This window comes from Nerophis lumbriciformis, linkage group LG27 (genome assembly GCF_033978685.3).
Source record: "Nerophis lumbriciformis linkage group LG27, RoL_Nlum_v2.1, whole genome shotgun sequence".
Classification (NCBI taxonomy): domain Eukaryota; kingdom Metazoa; phylum Chordata; class Actinopteri; order Syngnathiformes; family Syngnathidae; genus Nerophis; species Nerophis lumbriciformis.
In genome coordinates this window covers 33,572,047-33,599,460 of record NC_084574.2, presented here as the reverse complement: position 1 = coordinate 33,599,460, position 27,414 = coordinate 33,572,047, and the positions used below count along the sequence as shown (strand labels likewise).

Genomic DNA, 27,414 nt, shown 5'->3' with positions numbered 1-27,414 from the left:
TTCTTCAGGACAACCTAAAATCATCAGCCCGGAGGTTGGGTCTTGGACGCAGTTGGGTGTTCCAACAGGACAATGACCTCAAACACACATCAAAAGTGGTAAAGGAATGGCTAAATCAGGCTAGAATTAAGGTTTTAGAATGGCCTACCCAAAGTCCTGACTTAAACGTGTGGACAATGCTGAAGAAACAAGTCCATGTCAGAAAACCAACACATTTAGCTGGACTGCACCAATTTTGTCAAGAGGAGTGGTCAAAAATTCAACCAGAAGCTTGTGGATGGCTACCAAAAACGTTCTTTACAAGTGTATGTAAACCTTTGACCACAACTGTATGTATTTGCCTTTTCATACATGTTCCCTAACTCTTATTTACAACTTTGTGTTTGTCAACAGGCGAGGAAGACATGTCACTCCGACCCTGCACAGTACCATGATGGCTGGATAGATAGCAGAATGGGACTTTAACTGGCAACCTCATGGAGCCCTGACATAAAGTGCTGAGAGCAGGTGTGTTGGTCTGTGAATTTTAAACCAATTGTTGGGGTGCATTAAAAGATATAGGACACGTCGGGTAGAGAGTGAGTGAGTAGTGGACAAGAGACACTGTCTGAGATACTGCAGCTTAGTCTGTTGCCCTAATCTGACTTCGAAGGTTAAGGAGAAGCTCATTCTAATCTGGCTAAGCACAGGTGACGCACAAACTCCATGTTATTGCCTGCACACATAAATTGTAATCTAGTTTGCCTGCACTGTGTGACTGTGCCTATGTGCATTCAGAACATTACGCAAACATTATTTACATTTTAAATGATTTTTAACACCATTATTACAAGTTTCTCGATCTAAAAGTTATGTGGTTAATGATTCTGATAGGATTTTGATTATCCTAAAAAAAGACAGAGGTTATGGAAGACAACTAAAGAATGATTTGAGCCTTGTTGGAAATTATTTCCATCCCCCTTAAAACGTCATTACTGTAGCTGACTAACATGAGGGATAACTTTTTCAATACTCTTACGCTGAACCAGCACAAGTTTTTTCTTGACTGCATGATTAAAACGATTGTCACTTTCAGTTTAGGTTATTTGAATAATTGGCCGATTGTTATAAGTAGAGATGCGTTAAAATGTAATAACGGAAATTATCGGTATCGTTTTTTTTATTTTTTATTATTAAATCAACATAAAAAACACAAGATACTCTTACAATTAGTGCACCAACCCAAAAAACCTCCCTCCCCCATTCACACTTATTCACACAAAAGGGTTGTTTCTTTCTGTTATTAATATTCTGGTTCCTACATTATATATCAATATATATCAATACAGTCTGCAAGGGATACAGTCCGTAAGCACACATAATTGTGCATGCTGCTGGTCCACTAATAGTACTAACCTTTAACAGTTAATTTTACTACTTTTCATTAATTACTAGTTTCTATGTAACTGTTTTTATATTGTTTTACTATCTTTTTTATTCAAAAAAATGTTTTTAATTTATTTATCTTATTTTTAATTTAATTTTTTTTTAAAGTACCTTTTCTCACCATACCTGGTTGTTAAAATTAGGCATAATAATGTGTTAATTCCACTACTGCATATATCGGTTGATATCGGTATCGGTTGATATCGGTATCGGTAATTAAAGAGTTGGACAATATCGGAATATCGGATATCGCCAAAAAGCCATTATCGGACATCCCGAGTTATAAGTAAGGCTGCAGCTAACGATTATTTTTCTATCGATTAATCTATAGATTATTTTTTTTCGATTAATCGGTTAATCTATAGATTATTTTTTTCGATTAATCTATAGATTATTTTTCCTTTTACCGATTATTTTTTTTATTTAAAATGAAGATGAAAAAATAAATGTTGGCCAGTTTTTTCAAAAGGCATGACTTTTATATACAAAAAAAAAAGTATGGCCACTCAGTCAACATTGACAACAACATGACAAAATATTCTGTAACAATGTAAACATTTAAAACTTTTAACATTTAACAAAATTAAAAGTAGCTTATTTGCTTTTTAATGTGCAAATATAAAAGTAAACATCCAGTGCAAATCTTAATATTCTGCAATAGTATAAGCATTTCTAAAGTAAAAGTATTGCTTTTTTTGCTTTAAAATGTGCAAAAATAAAGATAAACATCCAATACAAAAAAGTGCAAAACGAAATATTCTGTAACAGTGTAAACATTTCAACAAAAGTAAAAGTATTGCTTATTTTGCTTAATAACACAACAATGATAGTATGATTAAAGTGAAAGTTAATTGTTGGTTTGTACATAGTATATGTAACTGTTAATGTTGTAAAAGGTATTTGCACAACTAATTAACGTTAGCGTTAAAGAGGAGCGCGTCTTTGTAAACACTGAACAGGCATGCCAAACGCGCCTCTCAGAGCGAAACAGTGTTTTAGTTTATGAATTTACAACGCAGATACAAATGACACATTCATGATTTTGTGTAATGATGACAATGTATACTCACGCGGACGATTGACTAGTTGATGGTGATGGCAAGAACGCTGTCGGGTGTTTTCTTTTCAAATGTTCCTTCATAGCCGTTGTGCTGCTATGATAGGCCATTTCCGCTCGACACAGTGTGCATACAACAACTGTCAAGTGTTTTGCTTTTTTCGCTGTGCTTATCCCACACTTGAAGGGATGTACCAATGCTGAATGTGGCTTCTGGATTTCACTCAAAAGACCAGACCGTAGTTACTTTTTCCTTTTATTTTCCTTTAGTTTGCAACAGTTTTTCCAACCAAGAAACAGCTTCTTTTTTCTTCTTTAGTCTTTTTAGCAGTCTTTAGCAGTGTTAATAGACTTTAGTTTCTTTAGCTGTCATTAGCTGTCTTTAGTAGCCTTTAGTAGCCTTTAGTAGCCTTTAGCTTCTTTAGTAGGTGAAAAACCTTTAAGGACAAAACACCACAAGATTAACATGCTGTAAAAAATCAATCAATTATCAATCCCATAATTTACAACTATTAATTAGCTATCAAACTCTTAACCATTAAACAAGTGCAAGAAAATGCACACATCTTTTCCCTTTAAGTTAAAACAGATTTTAAATAAATTGTCTCAACATAAATGCACCAAGATACATATAAAATACATTTAAACCCAGAAACACAATAGATAAATGCAACAGAAAACCCAATATGCAAATACATAAATACCTAACCAATTAACCACCTATTTAGATACATATTTAAAATCCATATTCAATATAAATATATTATTAATTTAGCAGTGAAACACTCAATCTTAAACGCTGTCTACTGGTAGAAAAATGCCCCTTTTTCTACGCCCTCACCAACACAGTTAAATCCAACACTTTAAATTGAGCGACTTCACCCTCCTGATGAAGCAAACTGCTCCAACATTTATCAAACTAAGCAAAGAATATCAACACTAAACAACAGTTACATAACACACTGTGTGTATTTAGCCTCCAGACTAAGCACGCTACATGCACACAACCCCCCCCCCCAGCGCAACAGGTGCGCCACACCCACGAAGAGAAATATTAAGTCTTACATACTTTTGGCACAACTCTGGGTTATCTGTAATGAACTAAACCTTTTTCCACTCTGCGCTGGCGTCTTTTGTACTCCTTGATTTGACACAGCGGTCTAATTACCGGGCTCGCGCACCAGCAGACGAGACAGGAGCGCGCCGCGTTATACCTGCGCGCGAACGTAAACTGATCGGCTCTGATTTTATAAGCCGACTGGCCGAAATAATGCCGAATTATATACATTTGTTTATTGAAATACTCCCACACTTTTGACGACTTTTGGCGTGCTTTTTTTCCCTCGCTCGCATCATCTGCTTTGCGCTCCGCCATGACGGCAGTGTGACGTAGATATGCGACGCGTCGAAGCATAAAAACGACGTCGACGTATTTACGTAACCGATGACGTCGACTACGTCGACGCGTCGTTTCAGCCTTAGTTATAAGGTAAGTTTTCTTTTACCTGCAAGTCAATAAGCATTAAGTATCACAAAACAAAAGAAGTACCACAAAACAAGACAACATAAATATCAGTAGAAAAGCAAGACATTGGGGAAAATAACAAAAAAACAATATTGCTAAGTGACAAAATAACTACTTACTATATAGAACAGACCTGGGCAATTGTTTTGACTCGGGGGCCACATTGAGAGAAAAAAAAATGTGTTTGAGGGCTGGTGTGTATGTGTGTAATATATATATATATATATATATATATATATTTATTGTCGACAAATCGTTGCATCCCTAATAACATATAATGTAGATAGCTATATAGTTGTATAAATATGCTATACAATATGTGTGCATTATACATATATATGCAGGCCTCAAATTGTAACTTTTTAAGGTCAAGGCAAGTGTTGCCTTAAAGGAGGGTTCATATTTTAGGGCCCAAGGCAAGTTAAAAGGGCACCAAGGCAAACACTATTTTCTTTCGAGGCAGGAGATGTATATATATATATATATATATATACATATATATATATATATATATATATATATATATATATATATATATTCAAAACCAGATGGAACAATCACAAGGCTTCTTTCAGGAACAAAAACCTGCGAAATACCACAGAACTCAGCAAACACATTTGGGACCTCAAAGACAATAATGTTGAATATTCAATAACATGGCAAATTATTGCATCCAGCACACCTTACAATAGTGGTAATAAAAGATGCAACCTATGCTTGAAAGAGAAACTGTTTATTATTTACCGTCCAGACCTGTCATCCCTCAACAAGCGCAGCGAAATTGTAACAACATGCCGCCATAGACGGAAACACCTCCTAGGTAACACATGAGCCAATCACCACGCCCCTAAGCCAGCCTGTACCCACCCACTCTGTGCCCTATATAAACCATGGTATGCGAATGCTCCCATTAAAATCCCCTGATGATTGAGGGTACCCCCCCTCATGAAACAGGCCTGTAGAGATGAAATAGTCTTGTGATTTTTTTTTCCCACACATACATATATTGCGCTCTACTACGGTATCGAGCACTATTTTTTGGATAACCTTATTAAGACATATACTCCGCTCCAAATTGACATTTGTTGAGCACTGTACGACGATCAGAAATGGAAAAATTCAACATCGACTACTCCACGAAGAACATTCCCATACCCGCGCAGAATGACTACAAGCTAAGGCTCATAGAAAAGACGGAACACTTCCTAAGAAGGATGCGGTGGAAAGCACATTTTTTCCTCCACCCTGAAACAAAAGGAACGCAAAAGAAAACTTACGGATTCAAATCTACCAAGAACCCACCCACAGTTGAGGAACTAAAGGATTTTGAGAACGACATGCTCAAAATGATACAATCAGTCAAATTCAAGCCAATCCGCAACCCACTCCTCACCAAGCTGAAGAATGACAAGGAGCGCATCAAGAAAGTAAACAACCTCATCATAGCTGCCGATAAAACCACAAACTTCTACAGAATGGACATACCAGAACACCACACCTTACTGGACAGAGGCATCACCAAATCATACAAAAAAGTGCAACCCAATACCTTACAGAACATCCACCTGGAAAATAAAAGGATCGCGGCTGAACTGGACATTGAGGACAGGGTGGACGCCACAGCCAACAAGGAAGCCTTCATCACATTGAAGGACCACAAACCCAACTTCGCAAATAACCCAACATGCCGACTAATAAACCCAACTAAATCTGAAATAGGAAAAATCAGCAAAATAATCCTGGACAGAGTCAACACAAAAATCAAGGACAAAACACCACTCAACCAATGGAGAAATACAGCAGCAGTAATCAAATGGTTCAACAACATCCAAGACAAACAACAGCACAACTTTATCTCCTTTGATATCGAGGAATTTTACTCTTCCATCACGCAAGACCTACTGACTCAAGCACTAGACTTCGCCTCAGACTACGACTCAATCACAGGCAACGAAAGAAACATCATCATCCACGCAAAAAACTCCATTCTCATCCACAACAGTACACCATGGCAAAAAAAGAACAATGCAACATTTGACGTCACTATGGGAAGTTTTGACGGAGCAGAAACGTGTGAACTCGTTGGGAGTTTCCTCCTCTCCCAGCTCGCTAGCTTCAATCTGAACCTTGGTATTTACCGTGATGACGGACTGGCAGTGTGTCGCGCCTCGCCAAGGAGCAGCGAGAATACCAAGAAGGGCATATGCCAAATTTTCAAAGAGAACGGCCTACGGATCACGATTGAAGCCAACAAGCAAACCGTCAACTTCCTTGACGTCACCTTCAACCTGAGAAATAACAGCTACCAACCATTCACGAAACCCAACACAACACTCCAATACGTGCACCATGACAGCAACCACCCACCCACCACCACGAAAAGAATACCTACCGGAATCAATAAAAGGCTATCGATGCTGTCATCTAGCAAAGCTTAATTTGACCAAGCAACCCCCCCGTACCAAAAAGCCCTTGATGAAAGCAGATACAATTTCACCCTCACCTATGAACCCACGCCAGGAAACCAGCCAAAAAAGAACAGAAAACGAAACGACATCATCTGGTACAACCCCCCATACAGCAAAAACGTCTCAACTAACATTGGACACAAATTCCTCAATCTGATTGACAAACACTTTCCCAAAGACAGCACCCTAAGAAAAGTATTCAACAAGAACAACATTAAATTGAGCTACAGCTGCATGAACAATATACGACAAATCATCTCAAACCACAACAAAACAATTGCAAATGAGCCGTCGGCCCCCAGACAGAGCGACTCCAAAACCAACAAAGGATGTAACTGTCGAAAGAAACCTGATTGCCCTCTCAACGGGGGGTGCTTACAAACATCAGTTGTCTACCAATCTAAGGTAATACGCAAGGACATTAACACATCCGACACATATGTAGGATTAACCGAGGGAGAATTCAAAACCAGATGGAACAATCACAAGGCTTCTTTCAGGAACAAAAACCTGCGAAATACCACAGAACTCAGCAAACACATTTGGGACCTCAAAGACAATAATGTTGAATATTCAATAACATGGCAAATTATTGCATCCAGCACACCTTACAATAGTGGTAATAAAAGATGCAACCTATGCTTGAAAGAGAAACTGTTTATTATTTACCGTCCAGACCTGTCATCCCTCAACAAGCGCAGCGAAATTGTAACAACATGCCGCCATAGACGGAAACACCTCCTAGGTAACACATGAGCCAATCACCACGCCCCTAGGCCAGCCTGTACCCACCCACTCTGTGCCCTATATAAACCATGGTATGCGAATGCTCCCATTAAAATCCCCTGATGATTGAGGGTACCCCCCCTCATGAAACAGGCCTGTAGAGATGAAATAGTCTTGTGATTTTTTTTTCCCACACATACATATATATATATATATATATATATATATATATATATATATATATAGTGTTCATGTCTGAGATCTAGGGCTGCCAATTATGGCCAAAGTAATAATTAAGAATATTGTTATCAATATTGAAATCATGATTACTGATTGTTTAGTGTTGGGGTGTGACCGTAATACCATCATGTCATTTGTAATGTCTAATAAGAAGACTATAGATAAACGTCATCCATAGACTTATAGACAAATATTAGGTTTTTTTATTCTTTAATAACATCAACTTGTCAGCTTTTTGTCATTACATGATGCCTTTATCTTTATTTTTACATTTTGATAGAGAGAGTTTTTTTTTTTTTTTTTTTTTTTTAAAGTTATGTACATCATGTAGATCAGTGTTTTTCAACCACTGTGCCGCGGCACACTAGTGTGCCGTGAGATACCGTCAGGTGTGCCGTGGGAGATTATCTAATTTCATCTATTTGGGTTAAAAATATTTTTGCAAACCAGTGATTATAGTCTGCAAATGATGTGTTGTTGTTGAGTGTCGGTGCTGTCTAGAGCTCGGCAGAGTAATCGTGTAATACTCTTCCATATCAGTAGGTGGCAGCCGGTAGCTAATTGCTTTGTAGATGTCAGAAACAGCAGGAGGCAGTGTGCAGGTAAAAAGGTGTCTAATGCTTAAACCAAAAATAAACAAAAGGTGAGTGCCCCTAAGAAAAGGCAGTGGAACTTAGGGAAGGCTATGCGGAACGAAACTAAAACTGAACTGGCTACAAAGTAAACAAAAACGGAATGCTGGACGACAGCAAAGACTTACTGTGGAGCAAAGACGGCGTCCACAATGTACATCTGAACATGACGAGACAATCAACAATGTCCCCACAAAGAAGGATAAAAACGACTGAATTATTATTGATTGCTAAAACAAAGTAGATGCGGAAATATCGCTCAAAGGAAGACATGAAACTGCTACAAGAAAATACCAAAAAAATAGAAAAAAACACCAAAATAGGAGCACAAGACAAGAAGTAAAACAGTACACACAGGAAAACAGTAAAAAAGTCCAAATAAGTCAGGGTGTGATTTGACAGGTGGTGACAGTACACCTACTTTGAGACTAGAGCTATAGTGATGCATGCTTGGTTAAGCTTTAAAGTCATATCCAACAATTGCGACAACGACGTTTGACTGTCAACTGAGTTTAGTTTTTTAATGATTTCTGCTGTTGGTGTGCCTCCGCATTTTTTTCAACAGAAAAAATGTGCCTTGGCTCAAAAAAGGTTGAAAAACACTGATGTAGATGATGTATCGGGACAGATCCATTATGAGTTTGAGCAGAAATATGTCGTATAGGAATTAACTATACACAATAACACATTAACAAAATGATGTCACATGAATGATTTTTGAAGTGACATGAAAAAAAACACAATTAATGTAAACAAAACCTGGTGTTTACTTTTTGATATCATAATAAAACACAAAGCAGTTTGGCTTTTGAAGATGAAGTCTAATAAAAAAGTTTCGTGTTTCTCCAACACCTCCCTAGTGTTTCAGTACAACAGTTTGGCCAACCAAAAAAAAACACCGGAGTGATACCTCACACATCGAATAAACAATTTTCACTGCCTGCGTTCAATTCGATGAGATGACAAAAACATTTTAGCTAGTTTTGATGTTATTTGAACACTGCTAGAGTTTGCAGTTAAATGAACATCCCAGTAAACAAAGTAAATACTTTATAAACAAATTGTGACAACGTTCACGACACATCGCCTGCTGCAAAACATCAAATTGTTTTCTCCTTTGCTGTATACTTTTAGTGTGGCGACAAGTGCGTCTGTCTCCAATATTGTCCACACCTGTCTCCATCTAAACACAGCAGTGCACTCTTAAACGCATGGCTGGAAGTGAGGGAAAATGACGTTAAACCAAGCGCTTGGCTCTGTTTACTCTGAGGGGAAATCTCCGCAGCAAAGTCGGTGTCGTTTGTCCGCTATGATTATCAAGCCAAACGACGCTAGTGCGCATGCGCCTGACTTCCTGTTGCCGAAAATGCATTAATAAATGAAGGTTTTTCAGTCATTAAAATTTTTTACAGTATTACTGTATTACCGTTTACTGTTACATCCCTTGACCATTAACAAGTAAAAAGTCAAGAGTGGTCACGGCATGTTCTTGCCGCAAATGTTGGTAAATTTTTGGGGCATTACGGCAAATGACGAGGGCGGTTGCGGCAAATGCCGCGGTAAAATTTGAGCGCTGTATACATGTATATATACTATATACACACACACACACACACATATATATATATATATATATATATACACACACATATATATATGTATATATATATATATATATATAAACATATATATATATACACACACATATATATATGTATATATATATATATATATATATATATATAAATATATATACATATATATATATACACACACACATATATATATATATATATATATATATATGTATATATATATATATATATATATATATATATATATATATATATATATATATATGTATGTATAATGTGTATATATATATATATATATGTATATATATATATATATATATGTAAAAAATTGGTCCTTTTTTTTCATGAACACTACTTCAAAAACTCTAAATAATGTTTGATAAAAACAGACCAACTCAAAAAACAGAATGTATTTTTTATTTTTTATTTTACTGAATGAGACACCCAGAATGTACATGAAAATAAAGAATGGGGGATTTACACTATTAACGATAAAACACTGAATATTAAGAACAAATAAACGTTGTTCCTGTTTTTACTTTTCACACCACCTCCTCTAGTGACATTTTGTACAATCAAGCAAAGCGAAACAAAAATGCACCAAACACAGCGAAATATGAACGCAAAGGGTAAAGACAAACACCTACAATCTGATATATTATCACTTTGTTTTAAAAATATGCTTTTTTTTTAAACAAATCCCGCCCAATGTGCTTTGTGCTGATCTGCCTGGAGCTGCTGTGACAAATATTATTGTACTAACCTGTATATCACTCAAAAGCTCAGATTACTACCATTGAAATACTTTCTACAGTTCAAGACTTAAGGTCATTTGAAAACAGCACTGCACACCATTATGCAGTTTTGATGATAAAGGTCTGAAAATATTATTTGGAAACGTCCGGCGGGCCGGATTGAAAATCTTAACGGGCTATATGCGGCCCGTGGGCTGTATTTTGCTTAGTGTAGAACACAAAACAGCAAAGGGGTGCTGCTGGGATGGAACAATTTAATAATTTTAATACCAATATATTTATAACCTTTTTTATAGATTTCTTTACATTCTGTCTCAGTCATTTACAATATACCCACCATAGAAAACTGTTCCTATAAGGGGGTAAACTTAAAAAATCTGCAGGGTATCAAATCTATTTTACCCACACCTTCACAATATACCAACCACCCAAAGGTGAACTGTGTTTGTTTGCCTCAGCCAAGCAGGAATTCTAAACGCAATATGACAAAAGTAGCTATAGTTAATCGTCAACAAAAAGAAGAATTTAACATATTCGAACAATTCATAATAGAGGCCAACAAAAATATAAATATTCAACACATGTCAACTTTAGGAATATAGATTACTCTTTTGTTGATGTGTGGCTTATCTTACTTGCGACCTCCATTATTACATCAAAACATAGCGTATTTTCCAAACTATAAGGCGCACTTAAATGTTTTTTGTTTTTTTCTCAAAACTCGTCAGTGCGCCTTATAATGTTTGGTTGAGCTCACCCACCTCGAAGCAATTTTATTTGGTACATGGTGTAATGATAAGTGTGACCAGTAGATGGCAGTCAAACATAAGAGATGTGTGTAGGCTGCACAGTTTGATGTGCTTCAACATACGAGTATTATTAAGGTGTGTGTATAAGGTAGAACATTTTATCTGGTATTTTGTTTCACAATATTATGCAATAGCAACTTTTTTTACCTTCTGGTACCTGCTGATCTGTATTTGGGATCTGCATAAATCCTGAAAAATTGCACGCATCCGCCTTTGTAGTCTCTGCCGACACCGTAGTCGATAAGCTTCTTCTTTGTCTCTATCTTCTTGTTATGGGACATTCATCCTCCACTGTTGGCTTTTCTAATATAAAGTAGTGTAAAGTTCTTACTTATATCTGTCAGTAAACTCACTATGAAAGCGCTAAAACATACCGGTGTAGTGAGTTTCCATTATTCACCCAAGGAACTTTAGTTATTAAAGTTCCGGTCGGACGTTTTTTCACGGGATACATTTAGTGTTGTTGTTTCCGAATGAGGAGATGCTGCTCCGTCATTGATTTATTGGAGATGATCTGTAAAACCTAATATATGCAACATTTTGACCAAAGAACCACCATTACATGTTATGTAAACCACAAGGAAGTGTTTTACATTTAGAAAAAATAAAAATAAAATGACTCCTTTATTGCGCCTTATACCGTATTTTCCGCACCATAAGGCGCCCTGGGTTAAAAGCCGCGCCTTCAATGAACGGCATATTTCAAAACTTTGTCCACCTATAAGCCGCCCGGTGTTGTAAGCCGCATCTAACTGCGCTAAAGGAATGTCAAAAAAACAGTCAGATAGGTCAGTCAAACTTTAATAATATATTAAAAACCAGCGTTCTAACAACTCTGTTCACTCCCAAAATGTACGCAAATGTGCAATCACAAACATACGTATATCAACATGGACAGAGCTGCGTGAAAAAAGCCACCCGGCCTCTTCGCGTAAACTTAAACTTACCTTAACCACTCGCTCATCTTTTCTTCATCCATCCCTTCGAGTTAGCTTTTATGATGACGCCGGCTGGAAAGGTCTCTTTTGGCAAGGTCTTCCTTTTGAATATCACCATGGGTGGAAGTTTCTGGCCATTAGCATGGCAAGCTAGAACCACAGTGAAGGATGACTTCTCATTCCCTGTGGTGCGAATATTCACCGTACGTGCTCCCGTTGTATCCACAGTGCGGTTCACAGGAATATCAGTTGCTGTGAAATAGTAATCCGTGTGCGGATGGAGAGATTGCGTCTTTTCATGAACCTGATCCCTGACGCTTAGTAGGAGCCATTTTGTGGTCTTTACAGATGTAAACACACAAAGTAAATGAAACGTACGGTGATATCCGCGCGCTTTTTCTTCTTCTACGCGGGCGGGTGGTTGCTTACAGTAGAAGAAGAAGCGCTTCCTGTTCTATGGGGGCGGGTGCTTACCTTGGCGGTTGCTTGCGTAGAAGAAGAAGCGCTTCCTGTTCTACCGGGAAAAAAGATGGCGGCTGTTTACCGAAGTTGCGAGATCGAAACTTTATGAAAATGAATCGTAATATTAATCCATATATAAAGCGCACCGGGTTAAAAGCCGCACTGTCAGCTTTTGAGTAAATTTGTGGTTTTTAGGTGCGGCTAATAGTGCGGAAAATACGGTAATCCAGTGCGCCCTATGGTCCGAAAAAAGTGTATTTTAATGCAGTAGGATTTTTCTTCTTGGTTTCACAGTTCATATGCAATATGTGTCTGTTTTCTGCTTCGAAAACGGAAGTCATTCATGTGTATGTGATTAACTTCTAAGATATTCACTGGATTGTAGTGCTGGTGATGTAATGTGACCCAGGCAGGTAAAGGGTGAACTGAAAAGGGTGTGAGTGAAAGGTCAGGGAGCACCACTGCAAGTATAGAAGGAGAGGGGGTTCCACAGACAGATGGATAATGTGCTTATGGACAAGATCCCACAAGCGACATTAGTGGCTGTGTCACTCAGCATTTGCATCCCAAAGCCTTTGCCTCCTTGAGCTGAAAACAAAAAATATTCATTTTTCTCTTGTGATTTGTTAGTTCTCTCTGCTTTCTCACTCCATCAATGGGCAACTTCTCCTCTCCGACCGCGTGTTCCCTCTAATGGATGTGCTAATGCCCATCATTAGGAGCAAAGTGCGTCCTTTCGAGACAGACTGCTGTAGGGTACACCATATAACCACCCATCAATTATTTTAGTCATTTCAAAAACATTGTTAATAGTAATCTGGGGTGTAACTGTGCACCGTAATCAACATAAAACTGCTTTACGTTTTTGTAAACGGCTCAAAGGATTAAAAAAAAAAAAACTGAAACTGGCTTCTCCTTCGCACTATAGTTAGTCATACAGTACCGGTACATCCTGATAACCATAGACTTGGCTGTACTGTTTTTGTTTAGAGAGTAAACGCGTTACGCATTGAACTTTTTCTTAATGTTTATCAAGTGGAAAATCAGTAAAGAAAAATTATAAATACATGTACCTTTCAACCTTCCATCCATCCATCTTCTTCCGCTTATCCGAGGTCGGGTCGCGGGGGCAGCAGCCTAAGCAGGGAAGCCCAGACTTTCCTCTCCCCAGCCACTTCGTCCAGCTCCTCCCGGGGGATCCCGAGGCGTTCCCAGGCCAGCCGGGAGACATAGTCTTTCCAACGTGTCCTGGGTCTTCCCCGTGGCCTCCTACCGGTTGGACGTGCCCTAAACACCTCCCTAGGGAGGCGTTCGGGTAGCATCCTGACCAGATACCCGAACCACCTCATCTGGCTCTTCTCGATGTGGAGGAGCAGCGGCTTTACTTTGAGCTCCCCCCGGATGACAGAGCTTCTCACCCTATCTCTAAGGGAGAGCCCCGCCACCCGGCGGAGGAAACTCATTTCGGCCGCTTGTATCCGTGATCTTGTCCTTTCGGTCATAACCCAAAGCTCATGACCATAGGTGAGGATGGGAACGTAGATCGACCGGTAAATTGAGAGCTTTGCCTTCCGGCTCAGCTCCTTCTTCACCACAACGGATCGATACAGCGTCCGCATTACTGAAGATGCCGCACCGATCCGCCTGTCGATCTCACGATCCACTCTTCCCCCACTCGTGAACAAGACTCCTAGGTACTTGAACTCCTCCACTTGGGGCAGGGTCTCCTCCCCAACCCGGAGATGGCACTCCACCCTTTTCCGGGCGAGAACCATGGACTCGGACTTGGAGGTGCTGATTCTCATCCCAGTCGCTTCACACTCGGCTGCGAACCGATCCAGAGAGAGCTGAAGATCCTGGCCAGATGAAGCCATCAGGACCACATCATCCGCAAAAAGCAGAGACCTAATCCTGCAGCCACCAAACCGGATCCTATCAACGCCTTGACTGCGCCTAGAAATTCTGTCCATAAAAGTTATGATCAGAATCGGTGACAAAGGGCAGCCTTGGCGGAGTCCAACCCTCACTGGAAACGTGTCCGACCTACTGCCGGCAATGCGGACCAAGCTCTGACACTGATCGTACAGGGAGGGAACAGCCACAATCAGACAGTCCGATACCCCATACTCTCTGAGCACTCCCCACAGGACCTCCCGAGGGAAACGGTCGAATGCCTTCTCCAAGTCTTTCAACCTCTACTAGCTATCTATGAGGAAATTTGACATTAAACAATCTAGGTAAAAGTAAAGTACTACCGTATTTTCCGGACCATAGGGAGCACCGGATTATAAGGCGCACTGCTGATGAATGGTCTATTTTCGATCGTTTTTCATATATAAGGCGCACCGGAGTATAAGGCGCATTAATTAAAGGAGTCATATTATTATTGTTTTTTTCTAAATGTAAAACACTTCCTTGTGGTCTACATAACATGTGATGGTGGTTCTTTGGTCAAAATGTTGCATAGATTATGTTTTACACATCATCTTCAAGTCGCTTTCTGACAGTCGCTTCAGGATGCGCCGTTTTGTCGGCGGTCTTATTTACGTGGCTCACCTTCGACAGCGTCTTCTCCCCGTCATCTTTGTTGTAGTGGTGTAGCGTGGAAGGACGGGAGTGGAAGAAGTGTCAAAAGATGGAACTAACTGTTTTAATGACATTCAGACTTTACTTCAATCAATAACGGAGCAGCATCTCCTCATCCATGGCTCACTAGTGCAACAACAACGCCGGAAATGTGTCCCGTGAAAAAACGTCGACCGGAACCCTCTAATAACTAAAGTTCCTTGGGTGAATAATGTAAACTCACTACACCGGTATGTTTTAGCGCTTTCATGGCGAGTTTACTGACAGATATAAGTAAGAACTTTACACTACTTTTTATTAGAAATGGCAACAGCGGAGGATGAATGTCCCATAACAAGAAGATAGAGAAAAAGAAGAAGCTTATTGACTACCGTGTCGGCACAGACTACAAAGGCAGGCGCGTGCCAATTTTCAGGACTCATGCAGATCCCAAATACAGATCAGCAGGTACCAGAAGGTAAGAAAAGCATGATATTGCAAAACAAAATGCCAGATAATATGTCTTACCGTATACACACACCATAATAATACTCATATGTTGAAGCACAGTACAATCCATCAAGCGGTGCGGCTCCACAGCTTACTGAAGTCGTACTAAAAACATTTTGACAGATTTTTGAGCGCCGTGTGTAATGTTCTATATCAGGGGTGTCAAACTCAAATACAGAGTGGGCCAAAATTTAAAACTGAACAAAGCCGCGGGCCAAGGTTGAACAAATTAACCTTTTAATAGGGACCTAAACAAGTTTTGCATTGAATATTGAACAAGCAAGGCTTATATACCGTATTTTCCGCACTATAAGGCGCACCGGATTATTAGCCGCACCTTCAATGAATTACATATTTCATAACTTTGTCCACCAATAAGCCGCCCCGGATTATAAGCCGCGCCTACGCTGCGCTAAAGGGAATGTCAAAAAAACAGTCAGATAGTTCAGTCAAACTTTAATAATATATTGAAAACCAGCGTTCTAACAACTCTGTCCCAAAATGTACGCAAATGTGCAATCACAAACATAGTCAAATTCAAAATGGTGTAGAGCAATAGCAACATAATGTTGCTCGAACGTTAATGTCACAACACACAAAATAAACATAGCGCTCACCTTCTGAAGTTATTCTTCATTCGTAAATCCTTCGAATTCTTCGTCTTCGGTGTCCGAATTGAAAAGTTGCGCAAGCGTGGGATCCAAAATGGCCGGTTCCGTCTCGTCGAAGTCATCGGAGTCAGTGTCGCTGTTGTTGTCCAGTAGTTCTGTGAATCCTGCCTTCCGGAAAGCTCGGACCACAGTTGTGACCGAAATATCTGCCCAGGCATTTACGATCCACTGGCAAATGTTGGCGTATGTCGTCCGGCGCTGTCTGCCCGTCTTAGTGAAGGTGTGTTCGCCTTCGGAGCTGTGTGAAAAAAGCCACCCGGCCTCTTCGCGTAAACTTCCCTTAACCACTCGCTCATCTTTTCTTCATCCATCCATCCCTTCGAGTTAGCTTTTATGATGACGCCGGCTGGAAAGGTCTCTTTTGGCAAGGTCTTCCTTTTGAATATCACCATGGGTGGAAGTTAGCATGGCAAGCTAGAACCACAGTGAAGGATGACTTCTCATTCCCTGTGGTGCGAATATTCACCGTACGTGCTCCCGTTCCACAGTGCGGTTCACAGGAATATCAGTTGCTGTGAAATACGGTAGTAATCCGTGTGCGGATGGAGAGATTGCGTCTTTTTATGAACCGGATCCTTGTCGCTTAGTAGGAGCCATTTTGTGGTCTTTACAGATGTAAACAGGAAATGAAACGTACGGTGATATCCGCGCGTTTTTTCTTCTTCTTCCGGGGGCGGGTGGTTGCTTACAGTAGAAGAAGAAGCGCTTCCTGTTCTATGGGGGCGGGTGCTTTCCTTGGCGGTTGCTTGCGTAGAAGAAGAAGCGCTTCCTGTTCTACCGGGAAAAAAGATGGCGGCTGTTTACCGAAGTTGCGAGATCGAAACTTTATGAAAATGAATCGTAATAAAGCGCACCGGGTTATAAGGCGCACTGTCAGCTTTTGAGAAAATGTGTGGTTTTTAGGTGCGCCTTATAGTGCGGAAAATACGGTAACTTTATAGTGACATGCAAAATCGAGTTTCAAATAATAATAATAATAATAATTAAAAAATATCAATGGCATATCAAATACAATTTAAATAAAAATTGAGTGTGCCTTATAGTCCGAAAAATATGGTAATACACTTTTTAAACTGTTTGTAAAATGCAAAAAAAAAACACGATAGGGGAGAATGTGAAGTAATGCATTTACATATGTGATAAAATTATAGATTTGTTAAAACTATAAATACTAAATGTGCATGCAGGTCGCATTTAGGTATCCAAACTACCACTAAATGCATGAATCCATATATAAAAAACATTTAAAAAGTATTTGTCATGTCATCAGGGTAAAATCAAGAAGATTTAACAACCAAAGATTAGACTCAGCTATTTTATGTGTGATTTAGCTGAATAGGATGAAAGAGGAGTTTTAGTATCGCATGAGAACATCTGGAACAGTGGAGAAGTATCTTATGGGTGTACACCAGGCCTGGGCAATTATTTTGACTCGGGGGCCACATTTAGAGAAAAAAATGTGTCTGGGGGCCGTTATATCTATCTATCTATCTATCTATATATATATATATATATATATATATATATATATATATATATATATATATATATATATGTATATATATATATATATATATATATATATATATATATATATATACATATATATATATATATATATATATACGCACACACACACACACACACACACACACATATATAAGTTGTGAATATCTGCTGTACAATATGTGTGTGTTTAGGTCCTATTTTTAGGAACACTAATACAAAAACTCACAATAATGTCGGATTGAATGCTAAAAACGTTATGACAGACCGCCTTAGGAAACGGAATGGAATTTTAAATTTTCTACTGAATGAGACACCCAGAATGTACATGAATATAAAGAATGTGGGATTTACGATATTAACTATGAACGATAAAACACTGAATATTGACAACTAGGGTTGTCCAATAATATCGGCCTGCCGATATTATTGGCCGATAAATGCGTTAAAATGTAATATCGGAAATGATCGGTATGTTTTTTTTTTTTTTTATTTATTTATTTTTTTTTTATTAAATCAACATAAAAAACACAAGATACACTTACAATTAGTGCACCAACCCAAAAAACCTCCCTCCCCCATTTACACTCATTCACACAAAAGGGTTGTTTCTTTCTGTTATTAATATTCTGGTTCCTACATTATATATCAATATATATCAATACAGTCTGCAAGGAATACAGTCCGTAAGCACACGTGATTGTGCGTACTGCTGGTCCACTAATAGTACTAACCTTTAACAGTTAATTTTACTCATTTTCATTAATTACTAGTTTCTATGTAACTGTTTTTATATTGTTTTACTTTCTTTTTTATTCAAGAAAATGTTTTTAATTTATTTATCTTATTTTATTAATATTCTTAAAAAGTACCTTATCTTCACCATACCTGGTTGTCCAAATTAGGCATAATAATGTGTTAATTCCACGACTGCATATATCGGTTGATATCGGTATCGCTAATTAATGAGTTGCACAATATCGGAATATCGGATATCGGCAAAAAGCCATTATCGGACATCCCTATTGACAACATATGAACGTCACTCCTCTTTTACTTCTCACACCCCCTCTCCATCCACGATGGCGAAATATGAATGCGAAGGGTAAAAAAACCCACCTACAATCTGATATAATATCACTTTTCTTGTAGAACTTTGTTGTAAAAATCTCCTTCCGCGTCTGTCCCTGACACCTGCATTTCAGGCCACTCTAGAAACACTCTGTGGAAACGCTCCCGACCCACACTGCTTGGTGCCTCGTCTGAGCTGCTGTGACTTAGATTACCATAGTAACTAATTAGATTACCATAATAACTAATTAGATTACCATAGTAACTAGTATAGCATGCAAAAGCGCAGATTCCAACTATTGAAATACTTAGTATAGTTCAAGACGTACGGCCGTTTGAAAACATCACTGCACATCATAATGGCAGCTACACTTTCCATCTTAAAGATCTAAAAAAATTATTTGGGGAATGTCCGGCGGGCCAGTTTGAAAAGCTTAACGGGCCGCATGTGGCCCCCGGGCCTTAAATTGCCCAGGTCTGGTGTACAGGCTATGTATTGGGTTAGTAAACAAGTGTTCAGGTGTGCTGTCGAGAAACCAAAAGGCTTTCCATGTGAAAGTTGGATGATATCAGTCTATGTTGAGCCTGCTATGTTGATGGAAAGACTTAACTGATGATGTTAGCCAGGGTGCTAGGGATGATGATTGATAAGAAATTATCGAGTTCGAGCCCATTACCGAATCCTCTTATCAAACCGATTCCTTATCGAGTCTCTTATCGAATCCAGATAGGTTGTTGTATATGGAAAAAAACACAATATTTGGTTTAACAAAAGCTCACTTTTATTTTATAAGAATAAAATAAATAAATAAATATTGACTGTTACCCCCCCGCCCCCTAAAAAAATAAAATAAATAAATATTACTGTTGTTACCCAATGTATATTAAGTGGGATTTTTCAGAAAAACAAATATATACAGTAACACAAAAACAACCTGTCTCTGTAATCACTATAGGTGAGAAGCCATGCCTTGAGGCGTTTTTTTCCGGTCCATTATTTTTGCCGCTTGTGTGACATCACAGGAAATGACGTAGCTCAGTCTAATGACTGAGCTATGTCATTTCCTGTGATGTCACACATTTTGTATTTTTTACCTTCTTGGGACCTCCAAAAAATGCCTACCTCTTTAGGACCACCCTTTCTAGATATATAAAGATTTGTATTTACAACACAGTGTTTCCCACAGGACAGGCATCTAGTTGTGGTGGTGTGGTCGGGGGGCGGGGGGCGGCAGCGGCGATGACCAAGAAGAACACGGAGTTGGAATATAATTACAACACTTTATGTACATATTTATATACAGATTTGAACAATTAGTTATTCACTGAAATATATTTATTAATTGTGGTTCTTACAAAAAATATATCTTATAAAATATAAAAGCTAAAATGTCTCTTAAAGCTCTGCCCCTTTAATTAGTGCTTACTAAATAATTTAACTTTAGCCTACTACTACAACCATATTATTTACCAGCAACATAAAGTGAAACAGAGGCAGAGGTGTCCTGCCACAGTCAGTCAACCTCCTCCTCCTCCTCCTGCTGCTGCTGAACAGGTCGCACTGGAGCTAGTCTCGCTCGCCAGACCCTCCTCCAGAGAAGAGGGAGACACTGGAGCTTACCGTGCTGGGTGTTATACAGCCATGACTTAAATTGTGGCATTTTAACCATTCTGGATCGAAACCAGTCGCTCTATGTTTTGTCATGGTCCTCTCTATAAGGCACATAAGAATATAAAATAGGACCCTTTTCATGAGAAAAGTGCATTTCTGATCTGACCCTGCTTTAGTTTTCAGTGTTTGCTGAGTCTCACCTGTTACCTCCGCTCTAGTTGGCTCTACATGCTGCCTGTCTTCCTCCTCTCCTACAACATCTCCCTGCGTACTTACTATCCCTTCCTCCTCGCCCTCTCTTACTGCCTCAGCTGCCACAGCTGCGGCACTAGTTGAAGCCTGGAAGTATTGGAAGCAAATTAATTTTCACACTGATGGACGTCTGTTCACTTTCCTTATGAGATTTCTAAGTGTCTACACCGTTTTGATAATACCTCCTGTGGTCCAGACTGTAGGCCAACCTCCTCTCCAAGTCCAGCCCTTTTCGGCCGTTGAAAATATTTTTCTATACTCATCTGTGTGAAGGAGTGAACATCCAACATTATAATTTATTACTAAGGAGCAGAACGGCTCTATGTACAGTGCCGTCTAACCTTAAGCGGCAGCAGCTCAACACATGCAGGGTTCAACGTTAAGGTTTTTTTCTACTTGCCCGACTTCTCAAATCTACTTGCCCCAATATTTTTACTTGTCCTGCCTAGGTTTTTTTCTGGCTGTGTAGTGCTCATGGCTTATATCTTGCTAAAATCCTTCCCGTTGACTATTTACAACACTACACAGTATTTATTATTATTATTATTATTATTATTATTATTATTATTATTATTATTATTATTATTATCTATAATTACATTTAAATGGCATTGCATACATGTAAATTAAATGCTATTTCACATTATTTGACCAGTAGCAGTTACACCCATCTGAACAGGTCAGCCACCTGTTTAAAGCCCGATCACAGTTGAAATCTTGAAATGAAGGGCCAAAACATTAACCTGGACAACATTTTAACAGCTGGTTGGCTCAGATTTGATTCTTTTCATTGCATTCACATGCTGCAGTGAACAGTGGACAATTTAGCTTCAGTATTAATGCAGTATCTGAAGCACCGTCTCTACGTGTGTTTATTGACAACAGGGTTATAACCTGGACACGTTAGCTCGTCGGTATGGTAACACGTGACTGTTACTGCGTGCGTCTGCCCCGACCCCCGAGTCAAACAGCGGCGGTGTTAATGAAGCAGCGTCAGGCTGCTCACCGTCAGTGAAACGCTCGGTGAAATCGCGTATTAACGTTAAATATATGACGAGCCGCGAGCGATGCAGCTATAACCTATCTACCTATAACCTATATTACCCTCGTATTTTGATCCGGTCGGTCCGTTCTTTTACTTCGTCGTCGTCGTCTTCGTCTTCTTCTTCTTCTTCTTCTTCTTCTGGCCCACCAGGTGAATTAAGTGCTATTGGCGGAGTTACAATGCATAGTAGGCTACCGCCACCTACTGCACCAGAGTTGTAACTACAAGGTACATTCACAGACAGAGTCCCATTGCTTTTATGAGCGGTCGAGCGAGTCAAAAGCCGAAAAATCCATTTGTGGCGGACGTAATTCTTTCGTGGCGGGCCGCCACAAATAAATGAATGTGTGGGAAACACTGCAACATTAATAATATATACATACTATGAAATGACGTAGCTCAGTCGTTATGAGCTACGTCATTTCCTGTATTGTTCCACAGGGCATTTTTTGTGGGACGGGATTCGTTCCCAGGGATTCGAATAAACAACCAACTCTTTTTCTTTACTATAGTGGCCTCGATAACAGGAACCTGTTCTCAAAAAGGGATTCGAGTCCATGCAATCGGTTATTTTCTTATCGAACGGTTCTTTTCTTATCGAACATCCGGGAGAACCGGTTTCGAACATCATCCCTACAGGGTGCTCCCTAGTCGGTAAAGAAGCAGACGATAAATATAAAATATCTGCTTGTTTATTTGGGTTGGCCCAGTTTTCAGGTTGAAAAGATTGTAGATGTCAGTCCTAAATGTCATTGTCAACCTCTTGTCTTTTTCGAGGGCATGCAAGCAATGTGGTGAAACCACAATATTTGAAGCGCAATTTAACGAGGGACGTTTGTATGGCAGTGCCTTCCAGGGTGTGGAACACCACTGGCCTGTACTACTAGAAAATAATTCAATTGTTATATATTTTTTGATTTCATTGGTGTCATTTTATTTGACTTCTCTTTTAGATAAATGGAACTGCAGGACAGGAGTCACACCCCGTCCCGGAGGGCCAGCAGGGTCGAGCAGGTGGTGGGGCGATGGCTCAGGCGGTCCCGAGATCTGGGCAGCAGGTCTTTAAGCAGGTAAACTACCTAATTAATATACCTGTGTGTTACTATTGTGCATATTTCCAAAAAACTTTTCAACTGCCAAATTGTAGAGCCTGTGGATACGGTTCATGATGTGTCTTTCTTCATGTCAAGCTAATCAGTTCCTTAAAGGAGAACTGATTTTTTTTTTTTATTTAAATCTAAATAATTCGCAATCCCTATGTAAGACAAGATGTCTTTCTTTTTTCATGCATTCTTGTTTTGTAACATACGGAAAGTACTCGGTGGCTAAGAATGCAGCTAAAGCCCTTTAAAAAAACATCCAAAAACTGAGAACATTATCCCATTTACAAAACCAAAAACCAGTGAAGTTGGCACATTGTGTAAATGGTAAATAAAAACAGAATACAATGATTTGCAAATCATTTTCAACCCATTTGATGTTCAAACTGATAAACATTTTTTTTTTGCAAATAATCATTAACTTTAGAATTTGATGCCAGCAACACATGCCAAAGAAGTTGGGAAAGGTGGCAAAAAAGACTGATAAAGTTGAGGAATGCTCATCAAACACATATTTGGAACATCCCACAGGTGAACGGCAAATTGGGAACAGGTGGGTGCCATGATTGGGTTTAAAAGTAGATTCCATGAAATGCTCAGTCGTTCACAAACAAGGATGGGGCGAGGGTCACCACTTTGTCAACAAATGCGTGAGCAAATTGTTGAACAGTTTAAGAAAAACCTTTCTCAACCAGCTATTGCAAGGAATTTAGGGATATTACCGTCCGTAATATCATCAAAGGGTTCAGAGAATCTGGAGAAATCACTGCACGTAAGCAGCTAAGCCCGTGACCTTCGATCTCTCAGGTTGTACTGCATCAACAAGCGACATCAGTGTGCAAAGGATATCACCACATAGGCTCAGGAACACTTCAGAAACCCACTGTCAGTAACTACAGTTGGTCGCTACATCTGTAAGTGCAAGTTAAAACTCTCCTATGCAAGGCGAAAACCGTTTATCAACAACATGGGCTTGAGCTCATCGAAGATGGACTGATACAAAGTGGAAAAGTGTTCTGTGGTCTGACGAGTCCACATTTCAAATTGTTTTTGGAAACTGTGGACGTTGTGTCCTCCGGACCAAAGAGGTAAAGAACCATCCGGATTGTTATAGGCGCAAAGTTGAAAATCCAGCATCTGTGATGGTATGGGGGTGTATTAGTGCCCAAGACATGGGTAACTTACACATCTGTGAAGGCGCCATTAATGCTGAAAGGTACATACAGGTTTTGGAGCAACATATGTTGCCATCCAAGCAACGTTACCATGGACGCCCCTGCTTATTTCAGCAAGACAATGCCAAGCCACGTGTTACAACAGCGTGGTTTCATAGTAAAAGAGTGCGGGTACTAGACTGGCCTGCCTGTAGTCCAGACCTGTCTCCCATTGAAATTGTGTGGCGCATTATGAAGCCTAAAATACCACAACGGAGACCCCCGGATTGTTGAACAACTTAAGCTGTACATCAAGCAAGAATGGGAAAGAACTCCACCTGAGAAGCTTAAAAAAATGTGTCTTCTCACTTCCCAAACGTTTACTGAAAAGCCATGTAACACAGTAGTGAACATGCCCTTTCCCAACTACTTTGGTACGTGTTGCAGCCAAGAAATTCTAAGTTAATTATTATTTGCAAAAAAAAAAAAAGTTTATGAGTTTGAACATCAAATATCTTGTCTTTGTAGTGCATTCAATTGAATATGGGTTGAAAAGGATTTGCAAATCATTGTACTCCGTTTATATTTACATCTAACACAATTTCCCAACTCATATGGAAACGGGGTTTGTAAAACTAACAATAACTAATATGCTCTTTTCGAATCCCCCCCCCCCCCCCCCCCAGAGACAGCGTTGCAGTAGATGGGAGGACAGCAGAGTCTGGTAGTTCATCTGACAGGAACTATCCATTCCGTTTGAATGTCTTGATCCAGCAAGACCCAAACCTCAAATCTCATGGCCTCACTCTTTCATCTCACACACCCATTCTGGTAGAAGAGATAACCCCAGGTATGACCAAAATAATTTTTTTGCTCTTTGTTCATATGAAAACAGTGTGCACTATACTAATATTTCACTTGGACTGCTTGGTTAGTACATCAGACCTGAATATGTTTAATCAACTCTACACTCTCAATGTTGGAGAATACACTGAAGGAACTATTGTTTCTCACCATTTAGCAAAAAAAAATTAGATATGACTTTGGGGCCTTATCGCCCAGCTTTGGTCAAAATAAATATATTTCTTTAATTGTAACGAGGGCAATACATAAACAGGGTACACAGTAACACACAATGTTTTAGTTTGTGGGTTTCGGTAAATAACTTATTAAATATGTTCTAAGCCAGGGGTCGGCAACCCAAAATGTTGAAAGAGCCATATTGGACCAATAATACAAAAAACAAATCTAATTAAAGCTGCAAGCAGCATTGGTCGGGCCCGCGTATTTGGCAGGTGCTAGTCCTAAATGTCCCAATACTTTTGTCCAGTGATAGTCATAAGTGTCCCAATACTTTTGTCTACTTTTAGTCTGAAGTGTCCCAAGACTTTTGTCTAGTGTACCTACCTTGTCTGCATTGTGTGGGCACGTTGGTGCTTCCTGCTTTTAAGCAGCCATCTTAAAAAAACAGCAGCGCAGCAGCATCAGCGCAGCGGGTCTTAATTGAAGGGTCATAAAATCAAAACCGGAGCAGGTATTAAAACGCTGTTCTGTTATTTTATACACAAGGGTTTAATCTCTCTCCTGTGTTAGTTTGAAGCTGAAACGACAAACACGCTCAGAGGAGATAGTTTTTGAAGGAAGGTGACCGGTTTTTACAAAAAATTTGTTTTGAAGGGGGAATAGCAAACTTCCTGTTGATTTTTGCTGGGGGTTGTCAATTTATGAAATGTAGGTCTAAGCGAGACCTACATAGAGGTTTTTGTTTCATGTCTCTCTGACCTTCCCAGTGGGAGTTACAGGCAGTTTTGTCAGTTTTTTCATCCGATGAGCAGTTTTTTGTGCGTTTCATTAAAAAATTGCGCTAGAGCACAATTTTGAGATTTGGGGTTAGGTTTTTTTATTAGATCGCAATTTTTGCCAGTCCTGATGTGTGTGTTCAGTTCGGTGAGTTTTGAAGCATGTTAAGGGGGTCAAATTACAGCTCAAAGAGGCAAAAGTGACTGTTTTTAGTACTTTTTTGTCTTGAAGGGGGAATTGCCAACTTCCTGTTGATTTCTGCCAGATGATATACAATTATGAAAATTAGGTCTAAGTCAGACCTACATACAGGTTTTTGTTTCATGTCTCTCCGATCTTCCTAGTGGGAGATATAGGCAGTCTAGTTGTTTTTCTTCCTAGGGGGCGCTAGAGCGCAATTTTGAGTTTTGGGGTTTGGTTTTTTAAAAAAAAAGGTAATTTTCGCAGGTCCTGATGTGTGGGTCAAATATGGTGAGTTTTGAAGCATGTTAAGTGGGTCAAATTACAGTTTAATGTGGTGGCGGAAGAATAAAGAATAAAGAACAAAACCTTACAAATTCAATAGGTCCTTATGTCCCATTGCATAAGGACTCTCTTTGGGAGTCCTTATACAATGGGCCATGCGGGCCCTAATAAAGATGCGACCCCGACGTGACAGAAGGAAGCCAGCATTCCGTACCCCCGCAGCGGACGTCGAGGAGATGGTTGAACGTACGTGGGAGGTGTTGCGCGCAATGGAGGCTGAGACGCTCCGCCATCCCCCATGGAGCGCCAGGACCTAACGGCAAGCTGGTCCCGATCAGCTCTGTGTGGCCCGAGCGCTTGCGAGGAATGAAGCCGTCCAGAAGGGCTTCGCTTCGCGGTCTGGACGCGTCGCTCCCGAAAGCTCCTCCTCCTCCGGACCGAAGCAGGCTGCAGGCAGCTCAGTCGTCTTCCCCTGATGACGTCACCCCGTCCACTTTTGATGACGTCAGAGACGATGATATATTTTTTAATACTGTTAACCCTTTCTGTCAGCCGCTTCCAAAGAACTTTAAAACCACAATCAAACATTACCAGAACATTTTTTTACAGACCCGCTCACCGGGTCTGTCATTGTCCTACAGGACTTAAGCTCCGCCCCCGGGGACTGTTGCTATGCCCACTGCACATACTTGTTTCCACTGTGCTACCACCCAACCTCAGGTGGGGGATGGAAAAATAAATTTTGGACAATTTAAAGGGGAGGAGTCTACGTGACAAAAACACATACATTGGCCTGTTCCACTAAGATTCCAAATAATAAGTGCTAAATGGCGTGTTCAAACTGCGTGTAGTATTAGTGGGCGTGTTGCGGATAATCCACTGAGACTGCGTGCACAATTGCTAACAACTGCAGAAGTGGCGCAGACTGCCTTATTTCAAATAAGGATTTTTGCGTGTACTGCTGGATGGAGGCATTAATTACCCAGTTTCAACCTGTGGTGTTTAGTTATGTTGTTGAACATGCAGCACAC

The 27,414-nt window shown here is 39.7% G+C and overlaps 1 protein-coding gene across 2 annotated transcripts in view; it reads left to right on the top strand.

The window, feature by feature from the left end:
• The window catches only part of frmpd1a (FERM and PDZ domain containing 1a), a 132,554-nt gene that overhangs the window by 34,141 nt on the left and 70,999 nt on the right, over nucleotides 1-27,414 (top strand). For both annotated transcript variants that reach the window (XM_061988048.2, XM_061988047.2), the window contains exons 2-4: nucleotides 394-507; nucleotides 22,818-22,934; nucleotides 24,805-24,968. In XM_061988048.2, coding sequence (XP_061844032.2) covers nucleotides 22,822-22,934; nucleotides 24,805-24,968 — 277 coding nt within the window. In that variant the 5' untranslated portion in view covers nucleotides 394-507; nucleotides 22,818-22,821. The remainder of the gene's footprint in view (nucleotides 1-393; nucleotides 508-22,817; nucleotides 22,935-24,804; nucleotides 24,969-27,414) is intronic.